This window comes from Micropterus salmoides, unplaced genomic scaffold (assembly GCF_014851395.1).
Source record: "Micropterus salmoides isolate LMB-PRFRI ecotype aquatic unplaced genomic scaffold, ASM1485139v1 Ms_hic_scaffold_22, whole genome shotgun sequence".
NCBI classification, from domain to species: Eukaryota; Metazoa; Chordata; class Actinopteri; order Centrarchiformes; family Centrarchidae; genus Micropterus; species Micropterus salmoides.
The window spans coordinates 8,958,954-8,982,572 of record NW_024041373.1 but is presented as its reverse complement, the minus strand read 5'-3'; the positions used below and the strand labels follow the sequence as shown (position 1 = coordinate 8,982,572).

The 23,619-nt window shown below is 42.7% G+C and overlaps 1 protein-coding gene across 4 annotated transcripts; it reads left to right on the top strand.

The window, feature by feature from the left end:
• Nucleotides 1-1,058: 1,058 nt before the first annotated feature.
• srfb (serum response factor b) lies at nucleotides 1,059-23,576 on the top strand. Of its 4 annotated transcripts, none has more exons than XM_038738161.1 (8): nucleotides 1,059-2,148; nucleotides 5,873-6,139; nucleotides 17,045-17,282; nucleotides 19,453-19,614; nucleotides 19,920-20,021; nucleotides 20,708-20,905; nucleotides 21,000-21,076; nucleotides 21,602-23,576. In XM_038738161.1, exons 1-8 carry the CDS (start codon nucleotides 1,498-1,500, stop codon nucleotides 21,695-21,697), a joined length of 1,791 nt encoding a protein of 596 aa, XP_038594089.1. In that variant the 5' UTR covers nucleotides 1,059-1,497; the 3' UTR covers nucleotides 21,698-23,576. The 4 variants fall into 4 exon arrangements, with proteins under 4 accessions (XP_038594089.1, XP_038594090.1, XP_038594088.1 ...); XM_038738162.1 differs by having other exon boundaries at nucleotides 19,450-19,614; nucleotides 21,000-21,101; XM_038738160.1 differs by having other exon boundaries at nucleotides 1,060-2,148; nucleotides 19,450-19,614.
• The last annotated feature ends 43 nt before the right edge of the window (nucleotides 23,577-23,619 follow it).

The window sequence follows — 23,619 nt, the reverse complement described above, 5'->3', positions numbered from 1 at the left end:
CCTGGAGTGCCAGATGTGTGGGGTGTACCGCCTCATTGCAAACACATCAGGTAAATGTCTTTTGGCAGATCTTCCTGTGAAGGTCCTTCTCCACAGAAGTCATTGTGACTTGTCAGAGTAGGAAAAGCACAGGTGTAAATAATAGTTAATGATGGCTGAATTTCAGTTCGCTTCTTCAGGTCCGGGGGCCTGGTATTGTGCATGTTGGCTCACTGTCATACTGGGACACTTGACTAGAACTGAGCCATCAAGTGTTATTAGTGACACCCGTGCTTTCCTACAAAGACAACTTCTAATGTCTGCTATGAACACTATGCAGGGTTCCAACAGGAATGTGGCACAGCAATATGGGTAATACAACTTGCATACAGGTTTCTAAAAAATGGTTATTACAAATACTTAAAGACACAATGAACAGTAGTGTTGCAATTCTTCAGAAAGTTAGTGTGAGGCACGCTTCCTCTTGAAGGTAATTAGTGTGTGATCATTGAGTATATTCTGCTAGATTTTTAGGGGAAATAGATGCATGAACATAAATAAAGTAAAAACCTATATATGTGATTGTTAGAATAATTTGGGTCCTTTAGTAGGCCCATATCACAGCCTGAATTAATGTAAGTATATATATCCACCAACAGTAATACATCACTGTACAAAATCTCATCTAAATTTAAAAAGCAATTCCTCTTGACAGAATCGTTTCAACTGTTTCGGACAACACTGGTAAATCAAGAGATATTCTGGCATAAAAACTTTGGGAAAGCATGATTTGTGGTATGACATAGTAGTCTACAATCTGGGGGGGTGGGTTGGATGTTTTGTTATTTTGGTGCCTCTGCCCGTCCACGGTGACGTTGTCGGTAGCGCAACCATTTTGGTATTTATTCCAATGAGCATGCCTTATCGACCAATGACCGCGCTACTCAGATAATCCTCAGCCAATCGGCAGGCGACGCTGTGACTCACCAAATAAGGAGAGACAGCACCAAATAAGGAAACATTGTATCTCTTTATAAGGAGGGAGGTAGTTCCTGTATTATAATATCACTCCGCGGACGTAAACGTTGTTCTGAAATAACATGTTTTAATGCGTCCCTGAACAATGAAGAGATAAATGTTGCTTTATTGATGGCGGAAAAATGACCAAATGGATGCTAACAGGCAGTCACTAGCGTTATTTTCGGCTCACAGTGCGGACTAGGCCACGTAAGATGGCGGAGCGACATGGTGGACGTTCTTCGCGTTTTCCTTTTTGAGAAAGTGCACCGAGTTTTGGAAATAGAGGAGGAGGGTGAAACAAACTGATCCGGGGTTGAAGGGTCTTGGGGGCAGCATCACTTTCGAAAGTTTGTGTCGGTAATTTCCTGGAGTCTACAAATCGTCAACTGGCCTGGTTTGTTTACATTTTGTGGCCCAGGCGTGTTATCAGTCGTTTACGAAACAACGCGCTTCCAGCTCGTTTGGCTGGTGTTCTAGAGACTCGGTCCAGTAAATAGAATGTTACCGAGCCGGGTTGGATCGGCACCATCTGGAAACGGGTCAGCTTCTGGCAGAGGTACCACAGGACACGGTTCGGGGGTTGTCGGCAGCGGGATCCGTCCCGTTTTGGTCAGAGCAGGGCAAGCTTTACCGGGTGTCAGCGAGAGCGCCGGTGCTGCCGGGCGACAGGGGGAAAGAGACGCCGCAGGGATGCTGGGGGCTAATGGTCCAGGGGGTCCGAGAGGTGTGAGACCGGGGAACGGTGCTGGGTTGAGCCCTCTGCAGACCGCCATCCAGGGCAACATGGTGGGGTTAAACGCGGGAATTGTGTTGGCTCAAGGAACCAGGTTCGATCCGGACAGAGAGAGCGCTCCTCTGTGCAGCGGCTCGGAAAACGACTCGGACTCCGGGGACGATGATGACCCCGTGGGTTCACTCGGGGACAGCAGGAGAGGGGTGAAGCGGGAGAGAGCGGAGATGGAAGCTGCGGTGACTGGGCAAGAGGTGGGAGTACCTCCCGGAGCTTACGGCATGGTGCCCGGAGGGGTCGCCGGGGCAAAGCCGGGGAAGAAGACACGTGGACGCGTGAAGATAAAGATGGAATTTATTGACAACAAGTTGAGACGATACACAACTTTCAGCAAGAGGAAGACGGGCATTATGAAGAAGGTGAGTCAGGTGATTTGGATCTCACCCAACTACAGTAACATTTTATTTGAGTGTCACTTAGATGTTGATGGCCTAGATATACTTCAGTATGGTGCTGTGTAATTATTCATAACAATGAGGTCAATAACCTGTACAGATAATACCAGTGGGGAATGCTGAATCGGTAATTCTATTAACCACAATCAAGACAGGAAATGTGGTCAATAGTGGGCTTACATTATATCCAAAGGACTTATTGACTTGCAGTAAATCAAATATCGGTTTATTCTAAAAGACAAACAATTGTGGCACAAACTGAGTCACTGGATGTGATGAAGCCAGAACATTCAGGAGAGGAAATGTGCTTTAAATAGACTTGAGCAAATGACAGTTCTATTTATGACCATGCCCACCCCAGCTATCACACAGACACACACACCTACACACTCAGATTTCCTGACACACTCATGCACACCTTCATACACCGACAAGGCAGGCCTAGAACTGTTGGAAGTAGTTCCCATCAGTAGCCCTAAGTGCACAGGCTGTTCTCTCTCTGTGTCATTGTGAAGCAGGGCTTTGCTTGCCAGGCAGCATCCATGTGGTGGTGAGCAGCAGCGGGCCAGGCCTGTAGGTGCCAACAGCTGACTAAACCCCAGGGAAACCGATCAGAGGACAGTCAAAGAGCACTCAAACAGAAGAGAGAAGCCGGGGACTGTCTGTGCATGCATTATGGCAGAGTACATTTTGATGCAGCGATGACTCGTCTTGGTTTCAGTTTTGTTAGCTGTTACTGTCTACTATGTGTAGTACCAAAGCCGATATTTCACTGGAAATCCACCATTCACGCATACAGTTGCATTAGTGACCAGGCATTTCACATGTGGCATTTCCTAAAGTTGATTATTTTGGGAAGAGGTCAGCCAGTGAACAGAAGCCCAGCAGTTGTGGCCATTTTTCATTGTGTTGTTAGCCACGCTTTAGTTACTGTGAATTCTGCTTTATTTATCTTTTTTTTTTTTTTTTTTTTTTTAATGCATCCTGGACTGTTGTCGTGGAAACTGAGGTGTCTTTATGTAGGCTCTTGGCAGCATGAACACTATTTGACACACTGTGCGGATGGGGATTTTTGAAAATGTTGCCCACACTATGTCAGCCATTGCAGAAATTGACAGGTGGGTGGAGTGGGAAGATTCATAGTAGACTGGTCTCAAACTGGTGTCTAGTATGAGACTAGTTTCATGGTGAAGGATGTGGTGAGTGACGCATAGGAGTTTTGTTCTGTTCTTCTCACCTATAAGCTTTAGGTTATGTGCTTTCTGTCACAAAACAGCTTGTTGCCTCAATTTGCGGCACTCAGTTAATACTTGTGTTTTTTGTTGTTCCATTATTTATCCAGTAAAATGGCATGTTTTCATATTTGCTCTTTCTTTTACTGTGCTTAATAGGTTGTTTTGGTGGCAGACATTTTGACATGTCATAGCAGGAAGAGCACCGGTGTTACCAATAAAAAAGTGTGGCTCAGTTCCATTTAATTGCCTCAATAAGACATGCAAGTGAGCCAACATGCGCAATACCAGGGCTCTGAAACTGTCTCTAATAGATCAAATCCAGACATTATCAATGTTGTGATTTACACCTGCGCTTGACAGGTCAGTCAACTAATTTAGTAGATTGATAATGATTATTTGGTTGATAAATATTCACTGCCGCCAGCTCTTTCATGAGAAGGCTCGCTGCTTTTGGTTTTATAGCATTTTAAATATAGTATTTGGGGTTTTTGGGCAGTTGCACTTTGAGCTAAATAAGGACTCACGAGCATTTCTATTAACTATTATTTACTCAATGATAAATTTAGAAAGAAAAGGGGAAAAAAAACAGGCTTAATCCAGAGGGAAAATTATCATTAGTTGCAGTCCATCACAATTTCCCAGAGCCTAAGGTGACCAAACCATCCTAAATCCAGTTATTCAATTTATAGTGATATAAAACCGAGAATAGCACCAAATCCTCACATTTGAGAAGCTGGAACAAGACAATATATTTGCTATTTTGTCTTGATAATTGGCGTCAGCCAATAAAAGATTATCAGAATTGTTGATTCTTTGTCTGTCAATCAAGTAATTGACTTATTTTCAGCATGCAGGTGTCTTTGCAAAGCTACAATTTTTGAATTTGCAACGTAACAACTACAGGAGTTGATGAGGCAGTCCCAGGGTTTTAAACTAGCAACTGTGTAATAACAAGGTTCTAACTACCAGCAAACAAGATAAAACCTGAAAAAAGCCAGTCATTTTTTTATTGTTTTGAATTACAACCATCTAAGTTCATGCTTGGATATAACTTATGCTCCTTCTTTATTTGATACATAGGCTCAACTAGGATGTTTTGTGTGACAGAGGAACCACTTTGGAGCCAGAATTGACCCTGCAGTCATGAATATTAATGAGAAAATCCTCAGAGCAAGGAAACTTATTAAGGCGTTGTGTAGGTCTAGTTTGTGCTGCCGCCGAGTACACTTAAGTTGACAAATTAGTCCTTTTCTGCCTTGGATATTGGCCAAACACGGGGCTCTGTTGTTCGAGACCATTCTGTAGCTGCTGCAGAGCCAATCAAGGGAGAAGGTAGTGGAAAAAGGGTGACTGGAACTGTGTAGTTTATTACATGGATCTGTAATGCTGCATTAGCGGTCAGTGAGGTGAATTGTACAACCAGCCAGAGATTCTCTTTAACACTGTTCTTCAATACACACACACACCAGAAACCTCTACATAATTAGGAAGTGCTCAGGTGAAACAGGTGAAACAGCCACTAAGCAGTAGTTGGTCATCATTAGCCTTCTTGTGCCCTGTTGTCATATTATATCACACAAAGGGCAATTATATGATCGGCTTTAGCATGCAGCCAGATACACAGGACTGGACAGATACGGCCCATAACGAACACACTGTTAGAGTGTGATGGAGTAGACCAGCATGAATGCATGGTTTTATAACAGCTCAATATAATCCTTTAAATTTGAATGTGTTTCTTCTCCTCCTTGCTCTGCCTGACATGAGTATTGCACTCCAGATTACAATGGCACATCTATGAGCAAGCTCCGGCTGTACTGTGTTCACCAAGGTGATGGCGATGGTGCTATGCCTTCACAGCGCCAGAAGCATCCTCCACATAACTTATGAGTCATTTAGATAAAAGGCTTTGTCAGGAGTTCACTCTTGAGTGCGGACTTGGGGTGTGTGTGTGAGAGACTGATGGAGTTGAATCTCATTGTGCTTTTCCTTTTACACCGAGTAGTTTGAATGTCTGCATGCCGTATAATGAACTACAAGGCGGTAGACTGCGATGATGGCCTCACATTTCACCAGCTACCTCTGCGTGTTTAGAACAATTCCTCATGTCCTCCATCAAGACTGGGTTACTACAGCTCCCCTTCCCGTGCAAGAGTCCCCTGCTGCAATCAGTCTCAGCAATATCACACTCTCTATTCTGGGAACCTTATCTCATGTTATTTTAGCTTCATTTGTGCTATACATCAGATCACTACAGTGGTATTTTTTATTTTTTTAATCCTAGAGTTTTCACGGCTAGGTTATTTTCCCCCCAGATGTTTATATTCCTTTTCCAATATAGATCACTTTGTCCCAATCTGGTGAACCATGTCTTTCTGATGTTTGAATTATAGCCTGACTCTTCGCTTATCTTTTCTATCAGATACTTGAATTTTGTTCTTTCTCTTTCCTAGGCCTATGAACTCTCCACCCTGACGGGAACCCAGGTTCTGCTGCTTGTGGCCAGTGAAACGGGCCACGTCTACACCTTTGCCACCCGCAAACTCCAACCCATGATCACAAGTGAAACAGGCAAGGCCCTGATCCAAACGTGCCTCAACTCACCGGACTCACCACCACGCTCTGACCCCTCCATGGACCAGCGCATGAGTGCTACGGGCTTTGAGGAGACGGACCTCACCTACCAGGTGTCTGAGTCGGAGAGCATGGGCGACACAAAGGTGAAAATCAAAAAGTGGAAAGGTCTGCTGTTGTAGACCGGTCTCCCAGGCGGTCAAGACAAAAAATTAAGAATACACTCCATCTCTTCAGGGTAGATCATAGTGTGGCTGCAGCGGTGAATCCCCGAAATCGAATGCACCCATTTCAGTAACTTGCCACAGCCCATTTCCCCTTCTTTCAGCAACAATGGTACTCAAGTTGAAGTCTTTGTTACTTACTGACTGTCTGCTTCTAATGGAGACATAAATTGCAGTGTGAATTTAAAAAAGGGGAACAAAGAACTGATAAAGCACCATAGAGAGTCACTAATGGATATAGTGGGAAATCTCTCCAAAAAAGGCTAGGGAAGCAAATGAGGAGAGCAAATAAATCAAACCCGCTTTGTGGAAAAAAATCTTTGTCCTATTGTAAACACAGTTTTGAACTTTTGCCTGTTATACATGAGGCTTCTGTTTTGGGCTTGTGGTTTGGTTGTGAGCACCAAGTCTATTTTTTCTTTTTTTAATTAAACCAAAAAGTTTCAGTAGTCCTTCAAAGAGCTCCAGACTGAAAGGAGAGCCAGATAATATGTAGAGTATTATACTACTTACTAAAGGGAGCTGTCTACACTTTACCTTTCTGACCTCTCCTCCAGGAAAGCCTTGTAACACTCAAAGATAAATCACAGCAGGTCTGGGTTGTGTTACGGTGAGAAACATGTAGCCTGCTATATGGAGGACTTTGGTGTTTATCTTTGATTTTGGGATGGTGCTCTCTTGTGTTCATGGGTGAAACACTGAGATAAGTTAAACAGAACTTTTATATTTCAGAAAATATTGGGTCACACATTTTGTGAAGTTTTCAAACTGGTTAACCTAATAAATCACCATGACAGAAATAAGTTTTAATTTTAGGATGTAGGATATTTTCAAATAATCCATTTCTATCCTGAAATCCTCCATAATAATTATAAAAAAGGTTATGTGACCTATTCTCATCCCAAATGAAAAGCCCTGTATTTCCCATTACATTACTGCAACCTCGGGACACACTTAGCTGTCCACACCTTGGTGCAATCACGTGCTGGAAGCCGAGATTCCCTCTACTGTTTACACGGCTTAAGTACACCCCTTTGAAGACGGACACTTCCAGGCCTATTTGCCTGCGTGCTGTTTTAACAAGGCACTAACTAACACGTACCATACACCGTCAAGGATGGGAGATCAACCTTTGCATGTTAAGCCACTCTCATGCCCGCTCTCCTCATTGATAAAAATTAGATTCTGCCTCTGTTGCCATATATGGTATGGTTTCCCTGCCTGCTCTCTTGGCTGAGGCCCCTCACATTCCTTATAAGCTGCAGCTGTCTTTGGAGTCCTGTGATCCCCCCCATAACCCCCCCCCCCACTCATTTAGTGATATGGAGGGAGGTATGGATGTAGATATGAGCAGGTGGAACTGAAACATTTGAGTGATACTATATGTCCAGTTTAACGTAACGTCTATTTAGGTGGCTGGCAGTGACACTGTGGCCTCTGTCCCCGCTGTGATTGTGAGTGTGGGAGACCAGCAGTGGCCCTGTGAACACCGCTCACAGACGAACACACTAAGAGTCGTCGCCGCGTGATCTATGTCAGGATCAGCACTGTTATGGTTAGGACGTGGCAGGTGGATGCGGATTTCGAAGGGATCACTTGTGTGCAGTTGGTCCAATGCATGCACCTCTGCAGCGTCTGGACACTATCCATCAAGGGCGTACCATGTCATACATACAGTCGGAGCTAGTCTAAACAGTTCAGAGTTTGCAATGGCTGGTGGGGGAAGTGGAGGACATTTTGGAGCAGCAGAAGTGAGAGGCTTGGGAGATAAGTGAAGCAGACGGGATTTAGGGCCGTAAGCATTACTCATGAAGTCATGTGACAGTAGAAATTCTCGTGTAGAAGTTTGTTTCCTGTATTAAAACTCCTGATAAATGGAAAGATCACAAAATACAATTGGTGATGTAACTCTGCATCCACACTGCTATAGTGAAGTTTGATGAATTTTTCAGTGCTTTAAAAAGTTTTATTGGAGATCTACTGATTCAACATTTAATCTCCCGATAATGATTATGATACCTAAACTCAGGGTATTTTTCAATACAGAGTACTGATCCAGTAGCTAGCATAAAGTGATAAATAATGCATTATGTTCTAGGAATTACTGTGATAATTAAATGGGAGTCAGTATCCCTGAGCTGAAACCCCCCCCTTTTTTTTATTTTATTATTTTTTTAAATGACGTTGTAGTAAGAAATTGTATTTATATCCGATCCGATTAAAAATGGCAGTGTCGGCTTTCAGCACCGATACTGTTCTGGTGGATTGGATCTGTGCATCTTTTAATCAATATTTAATGTTTTGGTGCTAGTCTACCAAAATAAAAGCCTAACAAAACCATCCCAAAATGTTTACCAGATAACATCATGGATGAATTTCACATAGAAGGTTTCCCTCTGAATTTCAGCATGGAAAAACATGCCCAGTGCTCGAGTAAATCATATTGAATTTCTCCTGAACTAGTGAGCAACAGGTTGTGCAATTTCAGAGTCATGCTTTGTGTCACCCCACAATTTTTATTTTTTTGTAGTTGGCTTTGTGCGTGTTTGAGTTCAAAAAGCTGCGAGTCACATTATTATCATCTCATCATCTGCTGAGTGGTCTGATATATCCGAATGAAGAATATGTGTATTACTCCACTGAGATAGTGTATTTAGTTGAGCAGAATGCAGTGTTAACATGATATCATGTTTAAGGTGCTCGACTCACTTTGTCTGGTAAACCCTGGCTTTTCTATTGCTGATGCTCTCGGAGCACACATTAAGCACATAAAACCAACAGCTGAAGGCAAAATGTTGAAGACCTCTAAGAGCTGTAGAAAGGCATTCTGGGAAACGCAGTGTCGGACGTTGTGGTGAATGAGGTAGGTCAAGGGAAAAGGGGTTTACAACAATCACTACTTCACAAAGAGAGGGTACATTTGTTGTTATTGTGGCATCCCCCCATAGATCTTTGGATTGTTTATGGCTTCTGTGGCTGCGTGTTAATATCAGACATGCCTACAGTGCAGATGTTTTTGTGCTTTCGGGTTATTTTTGGAAGGGGATGGCAAATCCCACAACTCATGTTTGCATAGAGGATCTAGTTTAGGATAGATTTCTCAGTATCATAGTCAGTCTCTCTCTCTCTCTCTCTCTCTCTCTCTTCCCCCCCCCTCCTGTCAGTGCTATTGCTGTTGTAATCCTGTTGAAGTTTCTTTTGCTTTGCTCATTAGCACAGATCATATTGTCTTTGCCTCTGAAAACGTTCAGACTGACGCCACCGTCCCGCCCGACAGCTGACATGTTTGATTTCCCTGCAGATTTAACATATTCCACACATATAAACGTGTATGCAATTGAATTTGTCGCCCTAGAGAAAGGACAGTGAGTTGATCATTAATTCACAGTTTTAAATGGGGAACGGTACTTAAGACAGTCATTTCTCTTTTTCCAATTTTCTTCCGTCCTTCAGTCTAAACGTTGCCGCTGTGGCAGAGCAGTGGCTTGAAGTAGGTGACATGAGAGAATCACAGAGATAATGGAAAGTTAATTTACTCAGATATGTGCTCTTATCACAAGGCTGCTCTTAAACAGACTGCGTGAAGAGAGAGAGAGAGAGAGAGAGAGAGAGGTGGTGGTGGTGTCAGAGGGAGAGCAGTGTGTTGGCTGTCTTAGAAGGGAGGAAAGCAACGTTATGTCACCCCCCCACCCCCTTGTTTTACAGCAAGCAACTGGACAGGTCAGCCGCCATTGGCTGCACCTCCTCCACTTGGGCTGCCTTGCCTTTTTTAGCAGTCCCAAATGGAGCTGCAAATTCCATGTTGCTGGCAGGGTGACAGACTGGGAGATCGGAGCCAGCAAATGGGAGATTAGACGAGGACCAGGCACCAGTAAACTGCACAATGGGCTCTCCAACCAACACTGGACTAGCCTGCCAGTTGTCACCTTCAATTTGGAATGATTAATCTCTGATGAATAGGGAGTCATTTGTGTCCTTCTCTTTTTAATTACTCTCTCATGTCCTTCTCCTTTTTAAATGGGGTCTTTCGTATGATGTCTGTGAATGTTAGGAGGGCAATGGAGGCTTTTATTCTTTTACCATATATAGAACCCTTGAGAACACAGAACATTTTGGAAACCAACCTTTTGAAAGGACTTTTAAAGAGCTCCTTATCCTTTTTGTCTTAGGATTGCTCATATGTTCACTGTGGTTATAGGATGGGTAGAATGTGTAGTACTTGAGATCTGTCTATTGCTGGAGTAAAATATTTTCTCTCTCTTGTAAAACTGATTACTTAGCATGTTGTAGAGGGTGCTCTCAGTGGCTGTGTGGTGTGAGTCCTTATTCTAGACGACTCAGCCCTCCATGCGCACAACTATAAATTGTGATTTCATTTGTTACGTTCTGGTACATCATTATAATAAGTGGTGTGTTTTTTTTTATTGTTTTTTTTTTCCAAAGCAAGGAGAGAAGTAGTGAAGTTGATTTTTGAAAACAAGTAGTAAAAAAGGGATAAAATTTAAACCAACTTTTGTATAAGTGAAAGAAAATCTCATCACCATTTCCTCTCAGGCTTACAAATCCTGCCACAGCCCATACAAACAAATCCTGCCACAGCCCATACAAATACAAATCGTTATAGTCATAACTCAGAATATCCAACTCAACTAGAATCAAATAGAATGAAGTATAGAGTAATATGTACTATAGGGCTGCAACTAACGGTTGTATTGACTTAATTTGCCTGCTATTTTCCAGATAAGTCAGTTCCCCATCACAAGTTCCCAGTATTTGTAACTGACAAAGTCCAGTTTAGTCTAGTAAAACTAAGGAAAGCAGCAAATCCTCCCAATTTAAAAAGTTTTAATTAGGGTATTAAGTTTGGCACATTTGCTTTAAAAAAGACTTCATCATTCATTTTCAAAATGGCTGCAAATGATTAAGCGAGTAATTGTCTCAGCTGTTACATACTAATCAGACTTCCTATGTTTGAATACTACAATTGAGGGGCCCGTTTTTTACTAGTGATGGAGATGTCTCTGTGTGTAAGAGTGTATTAGAAGGAGCGGGAGGTAGACAGAACTTGAGGAGGAAATGACGGTGGCGTGGCTTTGGCTACATGACAGGGATGATTCCCTGCTCTCACTCCTGGTCTGAAGGAATGCATTACACCACTGTGGCCTATGTTTACTATGCACTGCCTTGACTCTGAACTACAAGCCAGCGCTGTTTATCAACTGGCCAGTTGAACAGGAGACACATGGACATGGTCAGACAAAGCAGCAGGCAAGGGGAAGCTCGCTATGTAGGTCACAGAGATAGTGGCAGTCTGATAACCTATGTGGTAATCTAAGAGTCAAGTCAATTGGCTTACACTTTCTGAAGCCAAAATCTGTCCTGACTAGAGACGTGGGGGCAAAGCAAGAGCAGCGACGTAACGGTATAATATGGAAAAACAGGAACAAACTGACTTTGTCCCTTTATTGAGCCATGATCTCTTTTAACAATAGCACAAGATGAAATATCACAGTCGGTAACAGATATTCTGTTGTTGTTGTTGTTGTTGTTGTATGGCCCCAATGGTGAGAACTCCCAAGAGTCAGATGGCGGCTGTCTTTACACATGGCCTCCTGCTGCCTCAGCTGGCTGGGAAAGGGTTAATTCCCCCTCAGAGGTGCTCAGGTTTCCCGCCAGCTGTCTGTACGCTCAGCTGTTTGCACTCTCGCCTCTATTCTGTCCCCTGTCCTGAACCTCTGCTTCCCCGCCACACACACTCTCTGCTACTACTGCGGCTAAAAAGCGCTACTTGCTACCACCCCACTGTTAGCTGTCTTTTTTTCCCCCTCCTCTTCTTTATCGCAGGTTTTTAAATTACAAGTTGTCCGATTCATCACTTGTTTAATTTATCCTGACACATTTATACATTACAGAAGAAATGAAAGAAAGACAATGAAGGGGGGAAAAAATGAAATGAGTAATTTAAGAAAGAAGACAAACTAAAGATATATAACTTAAGTGGACAAGGCCGACGGCATCAGTCAGCCCCACTTCAGACCCAGTAAGAGGGGGAAAACGGGAGGGAAATGTAAAAAAGACTGATAGCTTTCTTGACGTACTTTATCTCCAGTGTGATGCAGAACTGTTCTTATTGACTTGTGTCTCCTGGGAGAATGAGGAGGTGGTAACAGCAATGTCGTGGACTGACTGTCAGTAATCACTCTGTGGTGAATGACGGGTAGATGTTCAGGAATTGTTGTGTGAATTTATTAAGTTTTCCTTTTTGGTTGAAAGGGCTTAACAACTTTGACGCCTCTTTTAAAAGCTTTTATTGCCAAGTAGTTTTTACACGTACGAGGAATTTGTTTTTGAAATTAGGTGCTACACGTAGACAAACAAAGACAAATATACAGTTGACATAAATATATGAATATGGGATAGACTGACAAAATATACAAGAATAACGAATAACACTTACTCTGTGCTTATTCTATGTGGCCCTCCCCCTTCTGACTTTCCAGCTGCTGTTTAATTAAAGAGGTAAAGGACCTTGGACTGTCAGAGCCCTTCAGCAGGGCCTGGAACTGAGCTGCAGACCAACTAACTGCCTTCTTAGCACTGCGAAGTTTTGGTTTTGTATACTCGTGTGGATTCAGAGCAGCTTGTATAAGACACCACTTGCTTAACTATTTTTACGTCACGAGGCCCAGGAGACTGAGTTAACTGACACCTTTTAACTCATCAAATTTTTTTTGTTGTTTAGTCATTGCAGTGAGCAATACTAGCAGGCTATCTTTAATATTACGATGTGAGTAAATTGTAATGTGGCTGAAGACTGGGAGCCCGTCATTACAGTAGCTTCAGCTACATGTTTGCATGGTAGTGTGTGACTGGACGGCCTTATCAGTGGAGTCCCTGCTGGATTCTCCACCTCTGACCCATGTAATTAGTCACGTATAAAAACCAATAGTGCTTTGCGAGGAGAAGTTGGCCTGGCCTGCTTCTACACTACCTTTCTGTTGTTAATATGAATGTGCCTTTTCAGAATTTCAAGCTTATAGGCTGCAGCACTCCAATCGCTTGCTCATTGTAAGCCTGTGTGGTGTGACACGTGGTGCAGAGTTTTCAGTACTGAACCTGTTTTATTCACTCTCCTCATCTGTTATACTGCTGCACCTTCGGAACCAAAAACTAATGACGTCTACCATTTTCATGTTTGTCAAAAGTAAGTTGGCCTCCCCTGGTGCATATACCACCCAAATTCCATGGTACCAGAGTTTATAGTGCGTAACATTTCGCTGATGATACATGATGGACAACTAACAGATCGGGTACCAGGTTGATAATAAATACAGACAACTTTAATTTATCTGTATCGCCCAGTGATTAAAGGCATGCTCTACTGATTAAGTACTGCACATTTAATGAAGTTGGTAGACTTTTAGGAGAGGAATTTAAAAAAAAAAAAAAAAAAAAAAGGATTTGTCAAAATTAAACCAGCAGAGCAGTAGTAGTTGCCCCTATAAAACAGACAGCATCTTTTTATTAGACTCTCCCTGCCCACATCTTTCAAATTCCACACCCTTCAGTTTGTAACACAGACTTTCTGTGAAAGTCTCGATGCTCAAGCCCATGTAATTCTGATGACATCACCAGGATGTAATGACATCATCAGGGTTATTCATTTTCTTGGAGGACATTATACAACTGTTCTCGCAATGTTGTATTCTCCATGACTATTGAACTATGACAACTAGGGATGGGGTACGTTACGTTAATTTTATTGATATTGAGACTGCTTAACGATCCAATTCTTTATCTATACCACTATTGATACTATTATTTGGTGACGGTTATTTGGTAAGACCAGACCCAACGGGCATGAGTTAGGCTTGCAGGGAATGAGGAAAATATTCAGTGTGCAATAACATTGTTATATATTGAGATGACATGACTTGCAATAAAATAAGTTTGCATATTAACTGCCCGGCTGTTTTTAAATTGATTATAGGATTAGACTTTAATATTTTAAATACAGCTAAATGTTGTTTCTAGAGCAGCAACATTAATGTTTACAACAGCAAAGTCACTACATATAAACTCAATATCTGACATCACAATAGTGTGTGACGTTTAGATGGAATAAAAACTAAGACATTGGTCTGTATCAGTCCCTCCTCTTCTTCCTCTCTGCAGTGTTCACTGCCTGCAGGTAACGTTACCTGGTCGAGCGGCTGGTTTGTTATAGCCAGCAGCTGAGTTTACAATGTGCCAAATTTTAAGACTACAGACCATAGTTCTACGCTAACCTTTATCCCAAGGAGCACATGTTTCCTAAATGAAAAAATTTAGCACACAAAGAAACTTAGGAGCACATTGAAAAATATTCAAGTAACACAGAGTTTAACAAACTATTTATTATACACATATTTATACTACGTGTTTGCTCCTTCTCTTTTTATCAACTGTGAAACCATTAGAGGACTATGGAAGTGAAGACCCTTGGATAAGTACACTCAGCATTGGTCTTAAAAATTTGTCGGAGCTTTTTAAAATATTGAAACAGATATTTTGAAAATTTGCTTTAAAAATACTGATCACTCATCACAGCTTTACTGTTTACTAGCAGCACCCACACAACACAGCAACTCAGTGGTTTGGACCTAACTTAACTTCACCGTGACAGAGCGGCGTCTCTCTCTGCTGGCCGCTGTGTGTGTCTATGTAGAAGCTGACAGAGAGCAACAGAGGCTGCAGCCTGATGACAAACAGTCCCGGGCCTGTTTAATACCTTTCAAGTTAAACCAGATTTTGACGCTCAAGACATAACGTTACATTATAGGACCCGCTAGTCTCAATAGCAGTATCGATACCCTTTTAGAACCGGGTATCGATCCCCATCCCTAATGACATCTATGATGACATACAACATAAGTCCCTGGCTGGACTCGAAGCAGAGTTCACATTTTGGGATACTGAGTACTGCAAAGGACACACCAGTTGTGTCCTCAATATTTCGGGCAACATAAGGCTGCGTTTCCTCGCCAGATTTGGAGGATCCTTTGAAATGGGACAGTGTGTTACTCTGTACTATATGGAGAATCAGATGCTCAAGCCATTGAACTGGGACACAGAATTTGTATTGACTTGCTCCCGTTCTTTCATGAAGGGCCCTTCCTCTTGCCTTGTCACATTTCCCATAGTTTTCCCACTTGTGATCGTACTCCTCGTTAACATAATCAATATAGAACATTGTACCTCTACTGATGTGTTCCCGCAATGTCTCTGTATCCATGTTTAATCAAACCCTCAAAGAGCATTGAACCCACAGGAAATGCAAGCTCTTTCTTGCCTTCTAATGTGTAGGCCTATTCCCATACTGCTATTACAGATCAGTAGTAGTATCAAGCGATAAGTGTGTGTGTGAGTGCGTAGAAACAGGCATGGTAGGTTTAGATGTGCTTTATAGTCCTGGCCTAACGCCTACCTTGCTCTTATCATGCAGCCCACTCACCAACACATCCTGCTCTGTTGTTCAATGGATGTTCACATTAGCGTACGGTACGATGCTACGTCTCACCTCCTTTTGATCTTAAGTTTATGTGAGCGTGTCATCTGCCTGATTTCTACGCTTTTTACTGAGATGCCATGTTGGTTATGGTCAGTTAGTTGTCATGGAAACTCAACAAAATATGAGTGGAAGGAAGTTAAGAAGTATGTTACTCCTTTTAGTGGAGTTGGATTGATTGGATGATGCTGTGAGTATTCAGGTGTGTGTGTCGCAGTATTCAGAGAGGATACATAGTTATTTTCCTACACAGCTGGTATGATTTGTATATATTTTTCTCTCTCAGGCATTATGTATTCTGGAGTAGCATTTGAACAGGATTTCTATCACCACTATTTCCTACATTCAGTGTTGGCAACTGGAAAATTCTTTCTCCAGCTTAATGCAATGTATTGCTCTTTTAAGACTTAAGAATGGAATTGCTCAGAGAAACACTGCTTAGTATTTTACATATGGTTGCAATTAGAGGGATCCCAGCCTGTTCATCTACCTTGTTTATGTCTTTTGCCCTCACCCTCATTTGCACTCACCCTCAGTCTATTAAAACCCACTCTGGTTTTTGTCATCCATCCATTGATCCCTGAAAATAGTGCAGTGTATAAGTATTATACCCTGCTTTCAGTTGCTCAAGGAGGAAAAGCCCTATTAATGGTGTTGTTTTTGGTGTCCGCATATAAAACTCTTCTGATGTTGCTTTTGCAGACACTGCAATAAATTGCTTAGAGCAGAATGGAGCAAGTACTAGTGCATCAGTTTGAAATACTATCATCTTCCAGGTAAAATAGAATCTCAAAGGGGCACTCCACTGATTTTACACATTAAGTTCAATTGCACTCGTCAAGACATCTCAGCTTCTGCCGCTTAACTTGTCGTCATTCTCTTTGCGAGTCCTCGGAGTTTAGGGAAGTACCTAAATTGCTGGGAAACTCCTCAACTCATGCTGCATAGTTTTTCTTTTTGCTTTGAAGTACGTACTGTTGCATGCAGTATGCATATATTTGGGACATACTACTCATGCTGTGCAGAGGATTGTGGGTCAGAATAGCCAGGAAAGCATGTTTGCTTGCATACTGCAAAATGTGACCAGATGCAATAGTCCTGGTATTTGTGGCACACTGCATTTGGTAAACTATGTATTGGGCCATACTAAATCTTTTTCTGACATACTAAAAAGTGTGGGTATTGCAAGTCGTCTTCTTCCTTGACATAATCCAGTACTAATTTATTTAATCAAATGTTCGTCCCTTGTCTTCCTACTCAGTGTTTGCTTTCTCCCACAGGACACACTGAAGCCGACGTTCACGGTAGCCAGTCTACCAGGCACTACCAGCAGCACCCAGTCCACAGTACCCACCACCTCCACCACCATGCAGGTGAGCAGCGGACCTTCGTTTCCCATCACCAACTACCTGGCGCCCGTCTCCGCCAGCAGCAACATCAGTGCCAACGGAACCGTCCTGAAGACCGGTGCCTCCACGGGGGTCATGCAGCTGCCCGGCGGTTTCACTTTTATGCCCGGTATGTGTACAAAACCAACATCCTGAGCTCTGTTACAATTCTTTATAATTTTCTTTATGGAGCGTTTGTCTTAACCTCATCCTTTTAGAATCAAATTGACACTTCATCTGCAGGCGTTCATGTTTTGTTAATGTCACCGTGTTGTCTAGCTTATTAGGTGATTAGAATTTGAATGGCACTGGGCCATGACCGCAGCCGTCATCTTGGGGTGGTCGTGCCTCTCTCTCTCTTCGAGCTGTTTACATCACACAACAGCCCCTCATGGCCAGTCACCAACACTCACCGCACTCAGGTTTTACAAAGCCCCCAGTATCCAGGGAAGCCACGTCTATTGGCGGCTGGGCCTGCCTTTGATTGTCACTTGGGGATGGGGATAGGAATAATTAGGTGAGAGGGACACAATAGACCTGGCAATGAGGGCTGACGAACACGGCCCATAATTAGTCATGAATATTCAATGAAGGATCGGTGGCTTGTGCAGAAATTATAATCGAGGCGTACGTTGTGGAGCCGGAGCTTTGTGACAGAGTGGTCTGAACTAGACTTGACCCTTCATTAAGGGAGACTTCACAGACACGGAAACACATGGGATCTGTACCGCACCAACTTCGATGAAGATTTAAGGGCAGCAGGCTCTGATTTGGGGATCCCTGAAGTTTCTAAATTGGCTTGCCCCAGTAATTATTCATTACACTCCCTTTTTTATGTTGGGTTTGCTGGGAAATACTGGGTCTACGTCTGCGGGCGGTCAAGAGGTCACAATTCCCCCAAAGACATGAAGAATATTTAAGTTTCATGATAATTTAATTTCATATGATCTCATCTGTATAAGAAGGACGAACAATTTGAAATGGCTGGTTGACACTTAAATGCTGATGATGCAATCGTATACGGTCTGTGTTGTAACGGTGAAGCAGACTCAGCATTGTATTTTCCAGGAACTGGCAGTAATGTCAGTAGCTAGTTGTTACAGTGTGTTAGTTGTCTGCGCCCTGCCACAGTTGAACGAACGGGCACACTAATGGCTCCTGTATGTTATTTTGACTGACAGCTGAAGGGACACCCCCTCCTCCCCCCTTTCTTTCTCTGTCCTTCTCTTCCTTCCTCTTCCTTCTCTCAGCCTCCCTCTCTTTCCACCCTCTCCCTCCCTCCATTGCGCTCTCCCTCTCTTCTGCTTGCTCACGCCCTCTCTCCTCTTCACCACTTGTCTGGCACATAGCAGCAGTACCAGGTGGAACAACACACCCTCCCACACTAAAAGCTCCTCAGTTGACAGCTTGACAGGGTCTGCCCACCCGACTGCAGCAACTGTCTTTGGAGCATATGACCAAATGTGAGGGTGAATCTCCAGAGTCATGTCCTAAAATAAAAGATCTGTCATTTTTAAGCAAAAACAAAAAGAAATACAACATTGGAAAAGAAACAAAAGTCACATATTGTTAGAAGTATTTGAATATTACATGTCGCATAACAGATTTGCTGATAAATTTTTACATCTCTTAGAAATTACTTGAACACACTTGTTTGAGTGCCTTAAAGTGCTTGCCAACCACTTAATCACCACTTAATACAGTCATGCAGTACGTGTCACTTGACTTAGCAACCCTGTATGTAATAAAATTAAGTGTTATTGAACATTTGCATTATTTTCACTTACCTTTTATTAAACTTTGATTTACAGTGTTACACCAATGTAAAAGCACCCAGTGGAGGTTTTGACCACATAACTCTATGAAGCAAAGCTTTTTTGGCTTTTTGACTGTTTTGTTTGTATTGGGCACATGCGCAAGGGTGCGCACACGGGCAGGGCAATTCACATCCTGCAATCGGTTTCAGCTATCCCGCTGGCCATTTAGTGTCGCTAACCTTTCAACAAAGCAAATGACGAACACATGGACAAATGTCCATACGGCACCTTTAATATCTATTACTAGAACAGTAAAAAGACTCACATTGCTGCCTGCTTTGTTGTGCAGTAGTCGTGTTATCTAGCCAATTATCTAGAACTTGCTAGATGGATGACTTTTGACTGAATAGGGGGAAAAAAAGATTGTAGACATTTGTAGAAATGTACTCTGGCTGAAATGAAGTTATTAGCACTTTTTTTCCCCCTGTACTTTCCTTTCGCATTTAGTCTTATTCCCCCCCTGTGTGTGTGCCCCTCCAGCAGGCACTCCTCTCCCCCCCGGCACCCCCACCATTCCTCTGAGCCAGCTGCAGCAGCACTCCCTGGCCCTCCAGGGGCAGCATGGTCAGGCCCTGGCCGCCGCCCCGCAGCCACAGCAGGGACAGCAGGCTGTCTTCCGCTTCCCTGCTGCTGTCTCCCTCACAGGTGACCTGCTCTGCATGCTGCCACGACTGTTCCTGCTTATACTAATCATATTCATATCATCACAGAGCTGCTGCTGCTTGTATTGCTAATGCTACCTCTTCTGCCATGGCTATAATCATGCACCCAATGCTAGGATTACTAATATTAACGACTACTTCTTCTGATCTATCTCAGCTAATAGTACTGCCAATGCCTCTACTGCCAGTGCTACCATATGCCACCCCCACTGCTGAACTCCCCATCCTCCCCGTGTGGGATGTTTGATGACTTACTGTAGTGGCTGTATTCCCTCTGTGTGTCTTCAGGAGCAGGGGTTCCCCAGCAGCTCCAGGCAATCCAGGTCCACAACACCCAGTCCACTTCCAACAGTGACAGCAGCCCGGAGATGTCCCACGCATCCACAACCGGTAGGCAAAATCCCCTCTGTGAAGAAAGGGTGGTAATAATGCAGTGGATAAGACTCATGCCTTTGGTGTGGTAGAACTGGGTTCAATTCCCCACTGTGACACATCCACCAATGTGTCCCTGAGCAAGACACTTAACTCCTAGTTGCTCCAGTGGCGTGCGACCTCCGACATGTATAGCAAATGGAAGTCGCTTTGGATAAAAGCGTCAGCTAAATTAGTTAATGTAATGTCTCCTTCAGGTCGTCTTAAAGTTTCCTAAACACCTCCCTGGAAGAGGTTTTTTTTAGAGAACCAGCTCGATTTTAAAACAATGCAACGTGGTGCTCCAGATGGTGGAAAGAGATTATGAGAAAATGTCTTGCAGTTACCAAAAATCATGTAATTTAATGATATACAGCAGCAACAAGTCTTGTTTGTTGCAGATTTTTACAAGAAAATCCATTAAAATGATTTTTATTTAATATTTTTCCTGCTTGCACTGTTTTGTTTTTCATTCTGCTCCTGTTTGGAGTGAATTGTGTCCTGAAGGACTGTTACTGTGGCACTACTCACTGCACAACTAGGAGTTAGCAGTTGAATTTTATTAGATATTAAGCGCCATCTGCTGTCCAACTCATGTACACACCTCTTGTCCTCCGTGTGACATGTGCTTTCTCTTCCTCTTCCTTCCCCTGCTCTCCTTCCAGCGACGGTAAGTCTCCCAGCAACCATCGTCACCTCGTCAGTGCCAACGTCTGTGGCGGGTCACATGATGTACCCCAGCCCCCACACAGTGATGTACGCGTCCACGCCGGGGCTGGCTGACGGGGGGCTGGCTGTGCTAAACGCCTTCTCGCAGGGTGCCTCTGCCATGCAGGTGTCCCACGCGCAGGGCCAAGACACAGGTGAGACACTGAGCACACACCGTTCACTGGGCGACAAATTAATTTGTAATATATAAATAATTACAGAGCAAAAACGATGCCCCCCCCCCCTCAGGTGCTGTCTCTCAGGTGTTCCTCACAGCACCACCCGGCACGGTCCAGATCCCCGTCTCTGCGGTGCAGCTACACCCAGTACGGCAAGATCTTCATTTTACAAGTGAAACTCTCATATTCCCTATGCAACCAGCATGCCACGTGACCACACTAATGCATCCTAACAGAGCACTGGCACACAGAGGCCACAGAGTTGTCACCTGTTGCCTCTTTTAATGAATGTGAATCATCAGCTAGCAGCTTGTTTTAACTGTGATTTGCAGCAAAATACACATGCAATAGACTTAACAAAACACCACTGTAGCAGGGCATGGGCATTAATTTACTTTAGTATTTTTATTATATACAACTGGAAAGATAGAACTTTAGATTATATTTTATATTTGGAGTGGTCTTTTAAAGAAATACATCTATCCTAATAGTCTAAATTGCACTCTACAGAACATGATTTTATAGAGTAAGTAACATAAATATTAAAGAAAACATCTATTACAGCATTACACCAGCATGCAGCGTAGCAGGATTTCCATCCGTGTTGTGTGATATAATGGCTTGTGATCGGCTGTCTGTACTGTCTCCTGACTTCGCTGTGTCATGTTCCAGATGGTGATTGGACAGCAATCGAGCGGCAGCAGCAGTAACCTGACGGAGCTCCAGGTGGTCAACCTGGACGCAACACAGAACTCAAAGAGCGACTGATGGACGGATGGAGCTGTTTAACATAGCAGACCCGGGGACACACACAGACAGATCAACGTCTCTATTTATTGATGCCTTCCTTCAAAATTTCACATTACACTTCTGAATGTGACATTAAAGTACATACACACACACACACAAGCAAAGGGCATATGTGTGGCTGACCCTTATACAGTATGTTTTGGTATATAAATATATATATATATTCGCAAATGCATAGGAAATATATCACTACATCCATCATCGGAACATATTTTCTATGCCGTTAGATGGTTATTTTTTTGTGTGTAAGCGTGTTGTTTTTTTGTTGCAAATGTGTAATTACATGTACGCACACTCTGCAAGGTGCCACAGCTTCACACCAGCCAAAGAGACATTTGTTTGTCTGAATGTTCCAGTGTGAGCAACTTGTGCACAAGCGTGTGTCTGTGTGCACGCATATCTGGGGTTTGTAAATGGGCGGGGAGACGCTTATTGACTTAAAGAGACATTTGGAAATGTACATAGTTTTTCGTTTAGTTTTTTTTCTAAATGGATACTTTTATTTTTCGCCTGGTTTAGTTTGTGAAACGGCATGTAGTTGTTTTTTTTACGTAGTGGTTTTGTATGTACATGAAAACGATTTGCATAAAGAAAATGAATTTACATGTATATGTAAATTAATTGAATATACCATCATGTTGATACTGTCAAGCCTTTGGGAGTTATCACTACAAGATGGAGAAAGAACGCTGGATGTTTTTTTTTACCTTTTTTTTTTTTTTTGATTGTGACATTTGTAGGACTGTCCCTCAAACAGGATCAAGTAGCTCAGTCACAAAATGTAAAACATAAGATGTATGGTGTACTGTTAACATATTCTTTACTTTAGCTGGGAAGATTTCAATGAGCTGATGGCATGGTCATTTAGTCTGACATCATTTCTGCATGTGAGGCTTCCTAATGAAGCCCTGATCTGGCACTTTCCCAAGTGTAGAAATTGTAAAATCTATGACAATCTGATGGAAATTACAAACAGGTTTTCATGACATCGGATAAATAAATTTTGTCAACTTTGTTTAAAAATCCATTGTAAACCTGTCGCTCTAGACTGCAGAACTTTAATTATGTCATGCTACTACTGACTTGAGTCAGGGCATTGGACACAAAGCTCTTGCCTGATAAGACACTGTATAGACTTTGCAATTCCACTTCAAAGCATTAGTGTTTCCTGGTAATGGAAGCACTTGACGTTGCTCTGCTGTAGTGTTACAGTAGTAATGAGTATGAATATATTTCTTTTTTAAGAACAAGGATCTCTTAATTTGGAAGTGACTTCAGGTGCTTTCAAGTGTTAATATACTCCTTGAACTAAAACTGTAAGACCCTAGCTGACTGCAATCTCAGTATGTACCTCAGCAATCATTAATGAGAAAGAGTTATTAGACTGAGAGCCTTCTTTCTGCACCATAGTGCCTCTTTTTCCATGGCTGATTTTTAAATCACTGCAAGGCAAAGGAAATGTAGGATTTACTTATTTCCAGACCACCTCACATGACTTTGGTCATACAGTCCTCTGCTGTGCCCAGGGAGTGAGATATTTGACTCATTTCTACAGAATTGGCTGGATGACTGAGCGTGGCTGGCTTGGAGCCAAAGAGAATATGACAAAGAATAAAGTACCCACGCTGACGGCTGTTCAGTTATTCTCTGGCAAGAGGTCATTTTCACGCTCTGTGTTCTCCGGTCTGTTCCTATACATGATGTCATGTCATCCTGCAGGGCTGATTGTATAGCAATTACAGGTTATAGACATTCACTTGCCCCATCTGGTGTTTTTTCAAAAATGTTATTTAAAAAAAAAAAAAAAGATTATTGAAAAGATTGTGGTTTTCACCTCGTCATTGAGAGAAATTGTTATTTTGTGTATTTTTGTTGTTGTA

Coding starts and splice junctions, on each gene's coding strand:
- srfb (XM_038738160.1), top strand. CDS start 1,498: ATGTTACCGAGCCGGGTTGGATCGGCACCATCTGGAAACGGGTCAGCT. Junction 2,149..5,872: donor AGACGGGCATTATGAAGAAG/GTGAGTCAGGTG, acceptor TCTCTTTCCTAG/GCCTATGAACTCTCCACCCT. Junction 20,022..20,707: donor GTCCCACGCATCCACAACCG/GTAGGCAAAATC, acceptor CTCTCCTTCCAG/CGACGGTAAGTCTCCCAGCA.